Source organism: Lactuca virosa, chromosome 6 (genome assembly GCF_052849685.1).
Source record: "Lactuca virosa cultivar CGN04683 chromosome 6, Lactuca_virosa_CGN04683_v6, whole genome shotgun sequence".
In the NCBI taxonomy this organism is placed as follows: domain Eukaryota; kingdom Viridiplantae; phylum Streptophyta; class Magnoliopsida; order Asterales; family Asteraceae; genus Lactuca; species Lactuca virosa.
Window position 1 is genome coordinate 105,944,216 of NC_136431.1, and position 21,005 is coordinate 105,965,220.

Sequence of the window (21,005 nt, forward strand, 5' to 3'; positions counted from 1 at the left end):
TTCTTTTCAAAGGCATACATATGGTTGAATGCAACCCTTGACTCTATAGATTCGTAACTATAAAGTTTATTCGGATCTCCCTTCTCCATGCCTGGAGGATCACTTTCCCTCAGCCTCAAGATACTTTGAATATGCCTCTGTCGTTCTAAATCAGCTTCTACTTCTGCTTTCTTTTCTTCTTTTGACTTTTCGACTGTAACACCTTTCCCTTTATCAATCGAAACATGATTTGGTTTTGAAGAACTTGAGCTTCCCCTTTCAGTTGATGAACCAATTACAATCCCTTTGACTACAGGTTTTGCAATTGGTTTTGTAGTCACAATTGTTGTTGTAACAGGATCAGTTTTGATAGGTAATGAAGTCGAAATTTGTGAAGTCAGAACCTTCCCTACTACCTTTTCATCTTCATTTATTTTTCCAATGCCTTCTCCCTTATTATCATTCTTCGACCCTTTGCTCGCCCTCCTTTCTCCCCCTTGCACCCCTGTGACAGCAGGTGGGGCATTTTGTGGCAACATCTGAGCAAACTTTGTTATGGGAGCAACAGCCTTTTGTATGACTTGATCAAGAATGTTTAACTTCTGAGTAAGAAACTCAGGAGTTAAGAATGAAGTTGGAGTGGACTTAGAGACGGCTTCTTTTAATTCGGTAAGTAAGGCATTCAGTTTCTCAAACTGATTTTTGTCTTCAGTTGCCTTGGCTTCGAACGATGGTACAGTTGCTTGGAATGATTGTATAAAATTAGTTACAGCCCCAGCTATGATATCAACTTTTTCATGAATCATGTTGTAACAATCATTCACTTGATGAATTTCTCTTGAAAACTCCTTCTTCAATTCTTCAAGTTTAAGATTCACATCCTCCCGTACCTTCTTCACATCTTGTACGAAGAGAACATGCCTCTCTTTCGTGGCATCTCGAAGCTCCTTTAACGAAGAGTTATACATATTACCATGAGCTTGGATTCCAAGTTCATTATTTTTGTCATTTACATCAAGTTGATGTTGCAGACGATGCTCTACAGCTTTTAGCATCACATCAACTTCTATTCTCAATACAGAATGCTTAGCACCCGAATTCGCTTGAAATTGAAGAATAGAATTAAGTTTTCGATTGAGAACTTTAAATTGTTTTCCTGACATAAGCATATGATCAGGAATATCTTCTTCCTCTGAATCGAAGTGCAAATCTTCAAATGTTCCTCTGAAACCTCCGCCTTCTGTTTCATCATCGGAATGAGGCTTTTGTGGCTCAGTGGATTGTGATGAAAATAGAGTTATGATAGGTTGTTTAAGGATATTGTCAAAGATTGGTGATGAGGTGATAGTGGATATAGGAAGAATTTTGGTTTGGGAACAAACAGGCTCAATTTTGGGGAAGCAATGATGTTTACAAAAGTTTGGTTGAAAGGAACGAAGTGTAACGAGAAATCGAATAGGATCAGAGTTAAACAAGCTAAAGATCAATTAAGAACATCGAATGTAAATAGAATCTGGTTTCAGCTCATATTACTCTCACATGAACAAGAGTACAAAATAGACAACATACAGGGAAAACTTGTTGTCAAACTCTAAGTTCAGTTCCTATTTATAGGAAACCGAGAGTACAAAAAATACTAAGTCTAGGAGTTACGCTTCGAACATAAAACGACTTAGTAAATACATTACATACGAAATAAAGCAAATACACTTCGACTCTTTACAACAAGACTTCAACCCTAACAATATATATATATATATATATATATATATATATATATATATATATATATATATATATATATATATATATATATATAGGGCTAGGTTATAATGTGGATGGAAAACTATTGTGCGGACGTGTGGACAATGCTATTCTATGAGAATTACTAAAAGAATAAGTTGTTTAGTAATGTGAATACGTTCAACCTCATACAATTATTGTCATTTCCATTCATTCTCACTAATTCTTATTCATTTTTGTACTTACGCATCGTTTTTCACTCATTTTCATTCTTACAGAATACGACTCAATAAACATCCTGACAACATTCTAACAAAATGTGAATAATAATAAAAAGTTTATAATAACCTTATAGACGATTTAATTGGTGAAAATGTGTAATAATGACAATATTTATGTAAGATTGAACGTATTCACATTATCAAACAACATATTTTCTTTGTCATTCTCACAGAATAACATTGTCCACACGTCCACACAATAGATGTCAATCCACATTTGAACCTAGCTCTCTCTCTCTCTCTCTCTCTCTCTCTCTCTCTCTCTCTCTCTCTCTCTCTCTCTCTCTCTCTCTCTCTCTCTCTCTCTATATATATATATATATATATATATATATATATATATATATATATATATATATATATATATATATATATATATATATATATATATATTTGATTCCATCCTTAATTACGTCAATATATAGGCTTAAAAATTAATGCGCGAAAAATCGTGTCACCTTGAGGGCAGGTTTACATTTTTAGAAAATACGTGTTACCGTGATTCCAAAAATATAAACTTCATAAAAATCCGAATTTGTATGAAAGAAATTATGATTTTCATAGTAAATAAAAACTATCGCGCTAAGAAATTACAACGTCAAAAACTACGTAGTGAACGGTTGACCTTTGGCAAAAGTCACCAAAAGGAGAAACATAGTACTACTCAAAGTAGGGATTTTGCGACAAAAAACACCTAAAATGGAACCTGAGTAATGATTTTTATAAATTCATAACGATTTTAATATATTGTCGAAAAAAACGAAAGTTAAAACTAGCCAAAACGACCAAAAGGAAAGTTGTAGGGTACGCTGAGACCTACATGGATATATAAGAGTCGTTAAAAATGGAGTTTGTATGTGAGAGTTACGAAATTTCAAGGTTCAATTTTTACCGTCACGCGAACCCACGCCCACCTAACACTCGATCCGTCAGGATACGAGATGACGTGACACAGGGAGAGAACGACACGTGGTAGCTCCCTGTGGCTCATGCGCAATTGCGCGACGTGCACCAAAAAACTTGCTATAAATAACAGGCTTCGGCAGACTCACTCCTCATCCTCTCAAACACTGTCACAAACTCTCTCGATCTGTGTGCCACTGCCCCCGAGCGTCTCTCGAAGTTTCGGACTCCCGATTTTCTACCCTACAACATCGGTTTCACATTCACAGGTGATTTCACGACCCCATTTACTAAACCTTTTCGGGGGGGATACATGTTAAAATACAAATACTAACTATTTATTACTAATCGTATAATATTAGTTATATAATTATGTTCATAACATTAGGATGATATTATGTCGGTAAATACTCCGTCCAACTTTTAAAAATAATATTATGCCTAGTTGTTATACTGACTCACACTGATAGAAAATATCATATTTAGTTGTTACGCCGGCAAGTTGCCAAGAAACGTCGATACTCTAGTCGTTATTATAACCAACATTTGGATAAAATTAGTAGCAAATAGTTACTCTGCCCAAATACACGGTTACACAAAACACTCTAACTTGATTATATATATATATATATATATATATATATATATATATATATATATATATATATATATATATATATATATAAGATGAAGCGACTGGTGGAGGCTTCACACAACAAGTGGTTAGATTAGACACATTCATCTCTTAGTTGAAGGACCTTCAACTAGCCCCCAGCCTATAATCGTTAAATCTTAAGTGAGCGGGAAAGATATGTATAAATCTATATGAGATTGACACTCCCATCTGTGATTGCTAGCTACAACCTGACAACAAGTAGAAGCAGGCATAACTTTCTTGTAACATCCCGAAATTCAGGTACAACTATTTAGCCCTTCTTTCTATTCAAAGTGTCAAGTTAAGCCCTTAAGAGGAATTGGTAGCAAATGAGTACGCTGCGCGTACTCATGCGCTTATTTTGGACGCGGACTCGCCTGAGTACGCTGGGCGTACTCAGGGTTACGCTGGGCGTAATGTGTCCAGGTGCAAACCCTAATTTCTGACTTGTGCCCTATATATTGGATGCTAAGGCTCATTTCTCAGCCTCCATAGCAGTGAGTAAAACCCTAAGAGAGAACTTTTCATCGTTCTTAGTGAGTGTGTGTGATTTTGGAGCTAAAAGTGCCTTGGTGTGCTAGTGAAGAAGAAGGAGAGGAGTTTGTGGAGATTAGAGTTTGAAGTGCAAGTTTGGATCTGAGATCTACAGAGGAAGGAGCTTCATTTGGAGGTATAAAGTTCAAAACTTTCCTCTTCATTTGGTTTGTTGCTTCATGGACCATTTTAGGGTTAAAAGTCCCAAAGGTGGAGACTTTATGAGCGTAATGTGCTCCATGGACCTAGATCTGTCCCATTTCAGTGGTATTTGTGTTATAGATCCATAAAGTCCCCATCTTGGTCGTGGATATGAGATCATGCTTGAGTATTGGGCTTTCTAGTGTTAGGAAATGGTATATTTTGGGTGTTAGTGACTTGTTCAGCCATGCAAAGGCTTAAAGTCATCGACTTTATGGATTAAGAGGCTTAAAAATGGTCAGATCTAAAAGCTGGACGTGAGTCTTAACTGTTTAAGACCTCAAGAGCTAAGGAACTGAAACTGGGATTTACGTCGGGCGTAATCCCAATACGCGCGGCGTACGGGGTGGCGTTCCCCGATTCTGAGAGACTGCCGGGTACGCCCAGCGTACACATCTGGTACGCGCAGCGTAACCCGGAGGGTTGACTTTTGGTTGACTTTTAGGGTTTGGTCTATAGTGGGGCCTTTGAGTTATGAGAGGGGTAAAATGGTATTTTACCCTTCTGAGAGTACTAAGAGGAGGAATAGTCTAGCCTTGAGAGATGTATTGATTGAGAGTATTTATTTTACATGATTAGGCGGAGGCTAGACCTGATTTTACAGAGTTCGAGCTTTACCGAGTTACCCGAGGTGAGTCTTCTCACTATACTTTACCTAGAGTGGTAACAGAGTTATGTGACAGAGTTATTGTATGCTATCTATGTGATTTGTGGCACGGCATTATTTCTATGTGATTTATGCTGTGTGTATACCAGAGTTAGGACCGGAAGGTCCAAAGAGCTAGGACCAGAGGGTCCACAGAGTTAGGGCCCAAGGGCCCACAGAGTTATAGCCTCGAGTGGCTAATGTGTGTTATGTTCTATAGTTATGTGCCAGTGTATTTGTATGCTATTTATGTGTTGAGATTTATTGTGATATGTGATATGCATGATCCAGAGTTATCAGAGTTAGGACCTTTGGGTCCATAGAGTTAGGGCTAGAGAGCCCACAGAGAGTTGGGACTGGAGGGTCCCACTGAGACACACTGACCAGAGGGTCAGCAGAGTCATAGCCTCGAGTGGCTAATATGTGTTAGAGTGGTATTTTGGGGAACTCACTAAGCTTTATGCTTACGGTGTTATGTGTTATGTGTTTCAGGTACCAGTGGTGATCGCGGGAAGGCGCCGGCATGATCTGTACACACACCCGCAGAGTTTATTATGATTTGATCTTGGGATTTGTAGTGAGATAAAATTGATACATTGTTTTTTTTTAAAGCAATTGTGGATGAATTTATATGGTTTTAAAAAGTGAAAAATTGTTTTGAAAATTTGGGTGTTACATTTCTAAACACATTTGCGACGTCCGATGAAGCGTCGTGGTTTTCGGGGAACTCTCAACAATTATAGTTCGATTATAGGAACTCATCCTAACATTGTTAAACTAAAACTAACTATCTTAGACTACTACTAGGAAATAACCTAAGAAAGTAGTGATAGTACACTCAAATCGAATGAGCAAACTCATGATAACTAAGATAACTAAACAACTACAACACGTTTTATAGTAATAAAACATGTGAACTCACCAACATTATGTTGATTTTCAAACCACATGTATTCTCAGGAGAATGAGCCCGAAAGACGAGGGAAGTAACCCCGTCGTTGCAGCTAGAAGTTTATGCGCCCTATTATTGTATTTTGCTTTTGTGACCTACTTATATCTCGAACAGTTATGTAATATATTTTATTTAATGAATAAGAAGTAACGTTGTATGATATTCTAGTATAATATTCAATGCATGTATATGGCCTAAAATCCAACATTATAACATCTCACAGCCCAACGTTTCCGTCGTCGGCCGGGGGTGTGACACCACGATGTGGCAAGCCCATTGCACGTCGTGGGAACTGGCAGATTGTCAAAAACTTCATTAAGTGCTTAATCCTTACACATCTAAACCCAAAACTTCAGATCTATTTCTTTTCAATGACTTAATGGATAAAGTTTCCAACTTCAACCATTAGGACCCCATCACAAGCCAAGATATACAATTATAGGTCCATTAAGTCCTTAATGAGGCCAATACTTGAACATGGGCACAAAGGAACTCCAACCAAGGCTCCTTTCTCAACTATCAGCAGCCTATAGAGACTACAAGAGGACCATAACAAGCTCTGGAGTCCCTCCAACTCCAAGAGCATCCAAGGAAAGGACCAAAACTCCCAAAAATGACCTAAAACTTGAATCTAGAAGAAGAGATGTCAAGGTGGGAACTTTATACCTCTAATAGCTCAGAACACTGAAGAGGATGATGGATCCAAACTTGTTCATTGCTCCCTTGTGATCTTCATTCTTCTCAAACTTCACCAAAACTCCAAGAAATAAGTTTCAAATCAAAGGAACAAGCTCTCAAATCTTCATGGAGGCTTGGTTTTCGTTTGGAAGGGTTGGAGTCTGAAGAGGATGCCCTAATCTAAGAGTTTAGGAGCTTAAATATGAAGAAAACCCTAAAAGATCATGGGCTTGGGCTGCAGCCGCTGCCACGTCGTGGTCTTCCTCTTGTCAGGTCGTGGCGGCCATCCAGATACAGGTTCATGCAATTGAGATGCCACGTCGTGGTGCTCCATTCACCACGTCATGGCACAAGGCTTTCCCAAAAACCATACTTTAAATCCCTCTAAGCCCACAACCGACCCATTCTCGAAAACGGGTTTTACATGTTGGTAATATATGTAATATAATAGTATGTATATTTCAGCGTACATGACCTCCAAAAATAAAAGCATAAGATTCATCATTCCGTTATGTACCATCATATCTTAGGTACTTATACCACATGTATTCCCTCGACAACAACATGGATTCCCTCGACAACAAGGTTGAGGAGTAAATTTCACATTAATACTTATCGTTGAGAGCCAGACATAAGCTTAATCTTAAGGGAAATCAACTAATATAACCACTATGAAATTTATTTTTTTTACAAAATCAATCTATGTATAGATTTTTTTTATAGAAATGCTCCATGTGTTCAAGACTTTTGTATATTTGCATATTTAGTCCCTGTGTAAAAAATAATTTTCAAAAACCATCCCTATAATTTACAACAACAACAAAAAAAAACAAAAAAAAAAAACTTTATGCCAAAAGACTAACAGTGGAGAGATGGAAAGCCAAAAGACTAAATTTGCTTATTAACAAAAAGATATAGGAAGACTTTAATCTTTAAAAAGAAAACATTAAACATAGTATTAGGCAAGGTTGTCAAGATCGGGATCCTACGTATGATCGTTTTTGAGTTTGCAAGATCGGGATCGGGATCCTAAGATCCAACAAAATAAAATATAATTTTAATTTTTAATTTTTAATCATGAAAAGTAGTTCAAACATTTAATTTTTCGTTCAAAAGTTATAAAAACTTCAAAATATTAGTCATAAGTCGCAACACAAAATGATAAATGCTAAATTGGTAAGGGTAAAAGACATAAAATGGTAAAAAACTCATTTGCAAAAAAATAAAAATAAATAAATAAATAAAAATCAAGGGAGGTAGGATCGGATCGGATCTTGATCCTACTTACGATCTTACGATCCTACCTCAAACACGATCTTTTTACGATCATGATCGTTTTTCATACCTAGGATCGTACGATCAGGATCGCGATTTTGACAACCATGGTATTAGGTGTTTATTTTAGTTTTTATTTTAAACAAAAAACGTGTATTCCAAATACTAATTCAAGTAGCTTTTCAGAGCTTTTAGTTTTTATGTAATTTGACACATTTAAAAAATAACAACCATTTTTACAGAGCACTCACACAAATAAAAGTTATAGATTCTAGCTTTCAGCTAATTGCTAGTTTTGCCAAACACGCCCTAAATATGTCTTCCCCATAGAACTGAATCCGCTAGTAAATACTTGATATTCACCGATTCACAGCATAAAAATCCCCAAATCAACAAACTTCTCATTTTGAAACCATGCAAAAAAACGTACTCATCTACGTCTCTCGTATTACAATTTAAAAACAGATCAAGTGTTTCTACAAGTAAATAGTCAGTCAGCTCATCAAAAGGCTTTCTATATTCCAATTGCAACCAAACCAACAACTGTTTTTATAGATTACTTGACTCCAACAGATGCCATCAAGTCATCATACTCAGGATCACTCTCCTGTTTCCTTAAATTTTGAGGATTCCCAGGCTTATGTGGCCCAGCACCAGGCAAAAACGGATCATATATCTGCTGACGTGGCACAGATTGATGACCTGGCCTACCCAAAGGATACGGTGCATTGCCACGTAACTGCTGATTTGGAGGCAAAAAGTTCTGGGGCCGAAATCCCATGGATGGATGATGATTTTGTGGAACTTGTCCAAAGTTGCCAGGCCTTGCCGGCAAAAAGTTGGCTGGTGGACCAAACTGCCTAGCGGCAGGTGGCGGTGGACCATGGCCGGAAAAAACCGGCCGCCTGTCCGATGGACCACCCATTTGATGGTTATTCTGTGGCCTATGAAACCCTTGTTGCATCATAGGCGGCGGTGGTGGTCCTGGCCGGAACGACGGTTGAGGTGGCGGCATGAATTGAGACCCTGGCCTTGGAAGTGGCTGAGAGGTGAGCGGTGGTGGGCGGTGGGTTTGAAAGGTGAAATCGTTAGAACTTGGTGGTTGTGGTCTTAAGGCGGTCATGGGCGGCTGCTGCCTTATAGATGGCGGCGGCATTGACCTAGCTGGTGGTGGCGGTGGCGGCGGTGGTCGAATCATCATCTGTGGGGCAGCCGGCGGTTGAGACCAACCACCAGAGGTCAACGGTCGAGGAATAGGCGACCCCATTGGCCGCATATTTGGGGATGAAAAATTATGCTGACGTGGCGCACCTTGTACAGGTGGCATAGGATTCCTGGGTGCGCCCGCATAACCCATATTTGGTGGTCGGTGAAAGGGTTGGGATTGTATCGGGGCAGAATTTGAAGGGGTTGAAACTGACAAATTTGAAAAATGAGGGGTTGAAACTGACAAGTTTGGAAGCCATTGATTAGGGTATTGAGGAAACTGAGGTAATGATGGTGTTTGGTTTACAGAGGAAGGTGGATTTGGATCTTGAGTCAAACTAACCATGGTTGGGTTATCTTCAGAAACTGGAACTTCTATAGGTTCAGGTTCAGTGTTTGCCTAAATAAAAATAAAAAAAAAAGGTCTGATTACAGGGACTAAATTTGTAAAAAAAATATATTATCAGGGTCAAAATTGAAACTTTCAAACTTACTGAAACTTGTGTGATTAGTATCTCAATCATGGAAACTGCAGCATCAACCTTCTCATAAGAGTCAGCGGTGACAAAAACTGACAACTCTTCATAATCAGCTTCATTTTCATCATATGAAGTTATCTCACTCTAATTTTAACCAAAAAAAAAAGATTAATAAAGAATTAAATAGCAATCTAAAACCCATTTAGGGTTTAGTAATTAGGACAAAAGGGTAATTTAAAATAATAAATAAATAAATAACATTACCTCTTTCTTTGTATCTGATTTCATACCATAAACCCGTAATTTTGCCCCAGTTTCCTAATAGATAAATTATAACAAAATTTTTTAAAGTATTAATAATATTAACAAATTTTAAAAATTTATATAGCATAATGTAGCCATTACCTTTTCCAATCGCTTTAAAGTATCACCCGAAAATATTACCCCAATAAAATTGCGTTCGGGATATTCTTTAATCTATAAATAAAAAAAATACAAGAGTTCAAATAAGTCAAACATCATTTATGAAAAAAAAAATGTAAAGTGAACTCACTGGAATTACAACTTTAGCCTCCTTTAACAATGGCTTATAATCAGCTGGAGCCTTGTAGCTTGGATTCAGTTTAAGTATTTCTCCTGTAAATCATAAAAAGAATTTATAAAATTTAAAAATTAATGTAATAAGTAATAACCTTGAAATAGTATTATTTAAGTTAAACTTACCAATAATCTCGCGCCTTTCAAGTTCTAATAACTCTAATTTCTGCATTAAATAATATATTTTTTAGCTTCAAATTTCAAATAACAATATAACATAAAGAATTTAAGAGTATAGAAAAGATTTTTAACCTCGAGAGTTTGGTTGTTTGTTGAATTATGATCATCACTTGACTCCATAACTCCTGAATTAAGTTGTTGTGTAATTTGTTCCAATCTAGTCTGCTCAAATATTGTTGTACAGATGCAACCATATCATTAAGAGACACCTGGAAAAAAGGGGCTACAAATGCCTCCAGATAAAGAAACATGATTCTATCTATGTGACAAAATATTAGAAATGAAATGGACATAATAACACTAACAGGCTGTTTGATATGAATATGACTCAATCCACAACTATCAAACAGCCATTAAAATCACATAGAAAAGCCTCATGGAAAAGAAAAGATATGATTTTTGACTTTTGAAGTACCTGATATGCTGAAGCTCTTCCCTTTTTGACAAAAGAATCTTGTGTCAAATCTGGGCCCCATTTTGTTTTTCTCAGCACTTGTTTTGTGCTTTCTTCATCTGCCACGTCAGCGCCACCTGGCTTTTTGCTGCCTCGGAAGATGGGAACTAAGGAGCCTGATAGCTTGTTTTTTGGTATTACGAATCCGGATTTTTTCGAGAACAAGGAGACTTTTGGGCTTACTGTTGATGATACAGATGAAGTGGTTGTTATGGAAGTTTGAATGGTGTCCTCCATTGATATTGGTTGAACCTTTGTACTCATGTTGCTATTGTGTGCATTGGAGGATGCTTAACATAAAGAAGTAGAAGCACATAAAAGTCAGATTGAAAAGCACAAAAATAGAGAAATTAGGTGTATATTTATATATAAAATTGGGCCATTTAGAGGGATATAGCAGATTGAAAATACACAAAAGAAAAGGTTAACATAATCAATGATTAACGTTAAACGAATTTGCAATCGTTATCACAAAGTAACTGTATACTCTTTTGTTCAAACACCATTAAACCCTTAAAACGCAAAACTCAAAACGCATTCGAATGTATCGAAAACGTAGCTTCAATTCTTATCAAACAACAACACTTATATCTACGCACAAGCAATGGATTAAACGGAGCAATCAGCAAGTAAGTGTTGACAAAATTAGAGCAGCACATTTGGAACTCATGGAACTCATGAACGATGCCCTAGTTTTGACAAGTTATTCGCACATATCAGCGCTACATTCGAGCTGGAAAGAGAATATACTTACCGGAAATGATTAATCCAATCAAGAACGACGGAGATCGGGTTGCAGGTCCTTTCCTCTGGAGCTTTGGCGCTCCCCTGTGTGGTTCCTTACGGGAACTGGAGGTGAGTGATTGATTGGTATTTATATTCGACCCGATCGGATCTGTATTGGTCTGTCGTTTTTGGGCCAACCTGATATTTGGGCTGGGCTTCTCTACATGTCCACCAAAACAAATATAAAATATAATAGGGAAATTGAGTAATCTATTTATAAACAATATTTTTGACAAAAATGACTAATTTTTTTTTCGGTAAAGTAATTACATTCTCCGGAACACATTGTTCCGGAGAGGTCTCCAGAATTCCGGAGTACGATTCTGGACCATGATTCCGGAATACATTTAACATTTTTTTTTATAAAATATAATACATAGTTTCGGAATACATTTGTAACACATGGTTCTAAAGTATAATGTATAAGTTTTGTTTTCATAAAATATATAACTTTTGGTTTTATAAAATATAAAGTGAATTAAAATGAACAAACAACTAATAAATACATAAACTAAATAAAGGATGTGTGTAGGTCATATTACAAATACGATGTTCAAATTATCTTTGTCTTTATACTCCAAAATATTTTCCGCTAGCCATTTTCTATAATCCATAGCTCATGGACCGGTGGTTTTACCCTTTATAGAAATAGATTTTCCGGTGATCAACGCCTCCAAGAACCAACACAAAATACCCTACAATCTCCTCTGTTGCCAATCTGTTGTGGTACGTTTGAGGCCTTTTCGAGGGTCATCTTGAAGCTCTCGAGTGGGATTGAATAAGTTAGTTCGGTACCCCAGTAGTTAACTCCTACTAGCAGTTTGTAGATGTGGACTCTCATACCTATAAACCAATCCTTATTTTCCGAACAGTAGCCGTCATTCCAATGACTATCGTATACAATCATTTGGAATGACTTCAAATCCAAAGCATCCAAAAACTAATGAGCATGTGGTATATTGATTGGAATGTAAAACTACAAAAAAAAAAGTTAGAAATAATCAATTAGTATATAAATACTCAGGTAATGTAATTCAAACAAAATTATACCTTATCACACTCTGTTTAAGGTGGGTAAACGGATCTGCCATCCATGTCACTCCAGTCAAATGTATCAGTGTTGAAAGTTGACGGCACAACCATCCACCAAGCATCATCCGCTCTACGCTCTACCAGCAATGAGATCCACATCATGATGTGCTGCCAATTAATTTTTTTTGCAGTAAAGTAATTATTGTTATTAGAAACGTATTATGTAATAAGCAAATAATTATATTACTTACATCACATGAAAACTGTCCTCATATAATCGTGTCCAAAACTCAAGCGTAGCAAAACCGGTCAAATAATTGTGACCAAACAACCGCGTCATCATGTTCTTTATAAACAGTGTGTACGGTAGGATCTAAAAGATTGTCCAACGGTGCTGGTTGTTGCCGTGTGATACATTTCCTCTTCATTTGTATCCATGACGACTTATACCAAATGGACATAACTTTTTGGCGCTTAGAACGCCTAACAGGTGCTGGCGACGGTGTTTTGTATTCATCTCGCGAAATCTCTTTTACATCCGACAAGTGAATAACTGGAGACGGCTGCTTAGGGGCGACATTCAGTAGCTATTCAGGGTCGTCATTCAGCAGGTTTTCGGGGGTGCTTAAGACATAATCATGTTCCCATAACTCATTGTCATTGTAGTATCCTTGTACTGTTCAATAATGTATACTTGTAAACAATGGAAAAACATAACGACTATAAACGATGAAATAATTAAAAATGTACCTCCATCTCGTTCAAGGTACATGAATCATCTCTGGGAGTCTTATTGATAAGTTTTAGAACCATGGTTAAAGTAGCCTCATGCTCTGCTAAACGCTCCTCCTGAGACCGCAACTGCTCACGACATTCATAGACCTCATTTTTCAATTGACCGACCTCATTCTGCAAGTCACTAATAATTTGGTCATTGTCAGTTGATGGGTCGGCGGGCGGCGGCGGTGGTGGTGGAGGGTGAGATGGATCATTTATCTGTGCCTTCTTTTCTCAAGGCTCATGGGTAGGTGAGTTTTTGGGTGATGGTGTTAGGGAAGGTGCCCTGTGAACTTCAGTGTCCGGAAAATCAGAGCGATCAATCCATGTCGAGCTAACAATCTACCATTGAGCACGCATCTTATATTTTGTCGGCCAACTTCTGTACGAATATATTACCATGCTAACAAAATTATAAAATTATAAATAAACATAAATTATAAAATAAATAAAGTTTTAAATAATAAAGTAACCATACGTCGTCGATTTGTAAAAAATTGGTTGCAGTGAGTCTTTTGTAACGGCCTCAGTTTTAACCATGCAATAGCCCGAGGGATCACATTCTGTTGTCGGGTACCAAACAAACTGCTCACCGGAAAAGTCTCAAGAATCCATATTTGAATGTTAGCAAACAAATAAATAAAAAATAGCTAGAATTTTAGCAAACAAAAATAAATAATAAATTTGTCAACATATACTTACCTTAAAAGCATATAAAAACTCATGTAGGGTGTAGGTTAATTTTTTAGGTTCATTCTCTTTCGGTTCTTCTCGATGTATAAGCGTGTCAACCTTATTAAATATAGTACAAAGTTGTTTGTATAATGTATCCCAAATTATCCTCACCCCATGGTTATCTGCCACAAAAAAAAGTAGTTAACAATTAAATTTCTAAAAAAATATTAGTAATGACATTATACATGTTAAATTCATCAAGGTTGGATAGCAAAGCGAAATACTCTTCTGTAACAGGTTGTTTAGCCAACCGCCCATTGAAACCCTTCTCTAACATGTATATAAGACATACACGGACTGCATCCTCGTCCGATAACTCATTAAGTGAAATTTAAAACACCTTCGTAACATGGTCTAATTTGACTGAGACATTCATCGGGACCATAGGAAAGGCACAGGAACGGAAGGCGGTGCCGGATGCAAAAACAGGAAAATAGTCTTCAAACTAGAATCCGGTGATGAGAAAAAATTCTTTCTTCTTAATGACAGCTCGTAACCCCCAATCTCAAAAACTATTTCATGTACTTGGCTTCGGGGGTCGGTAACAACTTTATGACAAAAGATGTAATGTAGAAGCAAAGGATCCTCATCTCACATTAGGAATGTCTAACCACCTCCCGAAACATGTATTCCAGAACATAGTCTCGCATTCGGGTCTATTTTGAATGCCGCAAGAATTTCCCTACCGATTTTGGGTTTACACGAGCGTGTGATTGATGCATCAAAACCATGTCGTGATGCACAAATAAAAAAGGTGTTATCACTCCATTCTAAAATGGAAATGACCAATATTCTGTACCAGTTCCGTACCTATTCTTCATATTCCAGACAAGTTCATCGTGTTCCGGAACAGTTCTTTGCGTTCCGGAGGCTTCTGAAATAAAATTTTAAGATCCGGAACATGACATTTCGATGTAAATCAACAATACATAAACATATAAACTACTTTTCAGTTGGTCCTGCAACAATGAAATCTTTAATTTAAACTTCGGAACGTTTTCAGTTCATTCTGAAGGTGGTCTACGAATTCCGGAACAGTAAGAGTAGAAAAATAGGAATCTTAAACAAACAAAGAGAAAACGAAGAACGTACACCGTAAATAACGGGATCATAGTACTCTTCTTCCATATCGAAGATGGGTGTCGATGTGTTTCGGAGATGGGAGTTGCGTTGCGTGTCAAAACATTATAATCAGAAGGCGCCTTTCCGTAATGAAATCGTCTCCTCAAATTATATTTCGGATTTTGAAATTCAAAATCCCGATCAGGAACATATATGGTTGATCCGAAATAGGCATTCCAGATCCAATGCAATGGGTTAGGCCACCCGAAAAAATAATATGGAATTCATTCCGGAACAACCCATTCTGGAATATGTGGTTATTTTGAAAAAAAAAAAGGTTATTAAAAAAAAGGTGGTTAGATTACTCAATTTTCTAATATAATGGATAACTACATATATGACCATAGTTAATATTAGTTAAAGAAAATAATCTCATTTTATTTTGTTTACAAAAATGATACATGATTCTTAAATGGGTTGTTTTTGGCTTGAATTCCATTGGGTGCCCATTCGGGTTAGTGGTTTTTCGTATGTGGTACTCACCATATTTTGGAGTCGGATTCTAAACACTCTGATTTTTTTTAGTGTAGTGGAATTAAATGATGAAGGTGTGGTGTTGTAGGTATGTTCTTTCTTCTGTATAGGTTTTATTTAACATTTTATTGTGTTTTATAGTCTAAAACAATACGCCAGAATGGAAAACCCTAGTCTGGAATCCGATGAACTTTTTTGGAACAGATTATGTTTTCCGCTAAAAATATGTACTTTAGTATTTTTGTCAATATTTAGCCTTTCTTTTCAGCAATAATCTGGATATGTATTGTTAGTTCATTACAAAACGTAGTCTGGAACTGACAAACGAGTCTGGAATATAATGAACTCTCATGTACGTATATGTGTGTTTGGCTAAAAATACATAGTACTTTAGTATTTGTGAATATTTAGGCCTTTGACATTAATAATATAGTTATGTATCATCAGTTACGTAGAACTATGTATCCAGAATTTACATCATAGTCTAGAACCCGTAGATTGAGTTTGGAATACGATAAATTGCTCCCGGTACCGGTTTCAAAATAAATTTTGATAACTTGTTTTACTATTATGTCAGCATAAATTTGTAAATAATGCTTCACTAACGCTCGCTTGCAAACCAAACTTGACTCAGAATATTCTTGTTAAGCTACAAAATACTCCGCTATATGAAGGGCTTTTTAGGGCCTCATGTTTTGGCACGATGTCCCCATGGAGTGAAAGGGGATTGTATCTCATCCATTTCATGTTTTGTAACGAGGTTATTACATCTCCAAGGTCCAACATGTACGCAATATTCTTTTGGCTTGACTAATAAAAAGGTATATTGACTTATAACAAGTTTGTGGTTTGGTGACTATTCTATGGCTTGTTTGTCAACCATGGATTTCCATAACCGGTTCGTTCTATTTGTCCAAATTTTTGACATGATTAGGTAAAAGACATAAAGGAGATGTCTTCAATTGCTCATTTGAAGATATAATTGATGAATATTTGATACAAGTGTCTTTGCTCTACATGTTGTAAAATAGGTTCTATGGTAGATACTCTCTCCAACCAATGAAGGAGAAATTCATTGCCATCACATCTAATATTGAGTAGTTCAACAAGTATCATATCATTTACCATTTTAATTAGTTTTAATTTTAATAATTATTTTGATCTAATTCATGGATCCCTTTATTTTTTTGCCACGTGTACCATAGTATAGGTTTGTTTGGGACTGCACATACAAGCAAATGTTGATAGTGTTTAACAAAATCGATGACCATATTCACCATATCCATCAAAGAAGAGACCAAAAGCACACATACACCTTGCAATGGTTTACATACACCTCTAAGGTAAAGTTATTTATTTTGAATTATTATTGTTTTTTAATATGTTTACTAATATTTTCATATCTTAATTTGACAGATATATAGATACTAAAGATGTTTCCTTTCTGTAAGAATTATGGTAACTAAATACCAGGTGTGATGTAACATTCCAAATTTCTACCTAAAATTTAAGAGAAAACTGAATTAATTTTAATTCTCAAAAGAGTAATCAACCATTTGTTTCAAACATCATCAAATTAGAGTTATAAAATCAAAAGTGCAGAAGATCTCCAAAACATAAAAGCAGATGTTGTGCAAATATGTCGCGCCTTTCCATTTGCTACCGGAAACACCTTAAACAGTTTAAACTTAAAACTATAAACACGAAGCTTACTGAGTTCCCTAAAATACCACACACCATAAATTAACGAGCCCAGCCCAACAAACATAGAAGCATGCCCAACCTAAATGGTCCAACCCAACAAATATATCAGTGGGCCTAGCCCAACGGGCCCAACCCAACATGAATATCATCAAACCAACAAGAGTCACGAAGACAACGAGCATACAAAGACATCTAGTGTCCTATAGTATAGTGAGTAGACTCACCTGAATCCGACTACCCTGAGACCCAAAGAATCAGCTACATGAATTGCCTAAACCAAACACAAGCTAAACCTTAGTTTATAGCTCAAAACCTCCAAGTTTTACGAAAAGTCAAACTAGTCAAAAGTCAACGGTCAACGGTCAAATTAAATGGTCAACCACCACTGACCACTGCATCGTGACCAAATACCATGTTCGCGTTACGGACACTAAATGACAAAACAGTCGCAAATGGCAATCGCGACCTACATTCCACTGTGCCACGGTTGATTTTCCAATAGCTTAATCCATTAAGCTCTTAACTACAAAGTCTAGAGTCCCAAGGCTTAAATGTAACGTCCCAAAAATCATTAGCATAAATTTTTGTTTTTAAAACCATTTAATAACCCATAAGTCTTACAAAACATTGTTTCCAAAAAGTCATAACCATAAATTAGAGTATTCCAAAATCATTTATCTATAAAATATCCAATGATGATGTGTACGATCACGCCTTCGCCTTGCCCCGATCATCTGATGTACCTGAAACCATGAAACCAAACTGTAAGCCAAATCTTAGTGAGTTCCCCCAAAACACCCCACACAAAATACAATAACAATTACAATACATGCATATAGGGTTTGTTGGCCTCGGGCCTCAACCCATCCATCCGGGTTTGTTGACACAAAGTATCAACCCAACCATCTGGGTTTGTTGACACAGAGTCTCAACCTAACCATCCGGGTTTGTTAACACAGAGTCTCAAACTAACTATCTGGGTTTGTTGACACAGAGTCTCAACCCAACCATCCAGGTTTGTTGGTTCACCGTACGAAGCAGTACCTCAACCTAACCACCAATATGTTGACATATGTAATAGATAAACAATAATCAACAAGTACAGGAAATCATACAGATCTACCCATATAACAGGTCACTAAATTATAACAACATCCTATATACCAGGATACATAACCGAATAGGCCAACATTGGTGCCTTCGACCCACGAGTATAGTAAGAAGAACTCACCTAAACCACTTGACAGAAGCCCAACAGCTACCTCAATAACAAAACAGCCAACCCAAGCGTCCTAAAACCAAACCGAGACCATCCCTTAGTCAAATACTCAATTCTACCAAAGTTTAACCAAAAGTCAAACTAGTCAAAAAGTCAACGGTCAAGTTAAGGTCAAAATTGCCAACAACAGCTCTCTACGTCGTGGCCTTCCTTGGCCATGTCGTGGGCACTAAATGCCAAAATAATCACTGAGTCCCCAGTCGCCACACCATTTCAAACTAAAGCCACGCTGTAGGGACTAGTCTGAACAGCTCAAACGAGCTTAATCTATTTTCTTCCGATTTAAAGAGCTCCAAAGCCCAGCTGATCCTTTCCAAGGTCTTAATGGATAAAGTTTCTAACTTTATCCATTAGGAAGGTCCAAACCACGAAGATGTGGACTTTAAATCTGAAAGGGACCCAAAATGCATCTTTCTTAACTTAATTCAATAAGTCCAAGTCTCCAACCTTCATATCGAGATCACACATGATGTTTAGATGGATAAAGCTTCCAACTTTATCCATAAAAAAATCACCAACTTTCAAGATCTAAGCTTTAATACATCAAAAATGACCTAAAGGACCAACATAACTTGCATGGCTAGAAAAGAAGGCAAAAGATCATAACTTTCTTAGTCCATGAGGTCCAACAAGCATTCTAAACGGATCAAAAGATGTTGGAGTCCACTCAACTCCAAGATCAATGGACCAAAAGTACTAAAAACCCCCCACATGACAAGATCTAAAGAACTAGATAGCATAATTGGAACTTTATACCTACAATAGTCCAAAAATATAGTGTCTTTGATGGATCCAAACTTAAAGAATCATTCCTTGCAACCAAAAAAACATTCTTGATCTTTAAACTTCATAAAAATAACATAAAAAGCATCCAAATGAGGAGAGAGGATAGAGGAGAAGCTCAATTCTTGAAGGCGGAGGCTAGGGTTTCTCCCAAAGGGTCCTAGAGGTGGTGGAGGCTACTAAAATGCCCAAAAATGTGTAACCTTATGCTTAAATATGTTGAAAACCGTAAAATCATGGGCTTGGGCCTGACAGACTGCCACACCGTGGGCTCTGATCCCCACTCTGTGGCAACTTCCATGTTCTGGGCTCTGATGATCCCCACTCTGTGGCAACGGTTTTCACCCAAATCCACCTTAACTTCAAACAACCATAACTTCTTCATTTCAACATTATTTTCGGCGATCTTTATATCAACGGAAAGATATTGACAAGCCCCACACTTCTATCTAGTTAATTTTGGCTTAAAAAATGCAAAACTAAAAACATTAATCCATGAAGGAAGTCTGAAACATCACTTTTCCCATTTTACCCTTTGACTCCAAAACACAAACAAAGTGCTTAGATCACATAACCAATATTATCAACATCGGATATGGTCTAAACCCTATTACCTTGAAGCCTAAGGCCTTTACTTGATCCATTTATTGTCCATAATTCTCGAAATTTGTCTTGGTTAGGATATCTGAAAACAACGCCAACATATTCCATAAGTTTCCTCTAACCACTTCGAAATCAATGCATATATACAGAGAAGTCGAGAGATCACTCGGATACCCACATCTGCCAACAAACAACCTAATAAATTGAAAATACTCAACTGCAACCATTATATATATATATATATATATATATATATATATATATATCTTCCTAACTGTAAGACCCAACTCACAACGACAACCACTCAAAGCGGAAAACTTCTGATCAAAAACTAAAATTACAAACTAAGTCTATCAATAAACTCCCAAAACCGGGAACCCATTGGTTTAAGCTTCAGAAGCCATACCTTACTATTGAGGATCATCCATTCATCGCACTTACCCCTGGTTCCCTGACTAGGAACACCACCAAAGCATGTAGAAAGAATACTCAAAACATCTCGATCGTGAATTTCAACAAATCCGAAAATCCAAAAATTGTGCCCAAAAACCTTAAATGTACACTTGACTTCCTGACAAGTCATCACCAACCCGTTCCTCCCATGAGCATAATGATGATTCATCAAAGAATCTTACGTTGCATCCAAATCGCTCATCAGCTTAGGTGTACATCCACCTGAAAAATACTCAATACATTTACAACGAACTTCATGACTAGAGATCTTAGAACCGATACCCAACATTGGTAACCAAACTTCTAATAAATAGTCTGCCAATAAATGGGGTTCATAATGTAAACATTCAACAAGAGACTTCTGATGCCACAATTAATACTCCCATCAAACTTTTTCTGTCCACATGATCCAAACCGGTTGGTCACTGAGTCTCCCGACTCACAACAATGCACTAACACCTAAACATGCGAATAAGACTAACGATCCAAGACCT

General features: G+C 36.9%; 1 protein-coding gene across 1 annotated transcript; it reads right to left on the reverse strand.

Annotated features, from left to right (window-relative positions):
- Positions 1-8,224: 8,224 nt before the first annotated feature.
- LOC145121167 (RNA-binding KH domain-containing protein) lies at positions 8,225-11,619 on the reverse strand. Its single transcript, XM_079056954.1, has 9 exons — positions 11,518-11,619; positions 10,725-11,053; positions 10,382-10,471; positions 10,256-10,295; positions 10,086-10,168; positions 9,938-10,009; positions 9,797-9,850; positions 9,548-9,676; positions 8,225-9,453 (listed from the first exon to the last, which is right to left on the reverse strand). Exons 2-9 carry the CDS (start codon positions 11,025-11,027, stop codon positions 8,404-8,406), a joined length of 1,821 nt encoding a protein of 606 aa, XP_078913080.1. The 5' UTR covers positions 11,028-11,053; positions 11,518-11,619; the 3' UTR covers positions 8,225-8,403.
- Positions 11,620-21,005: the final 9,386 nt, after the last annotated feature.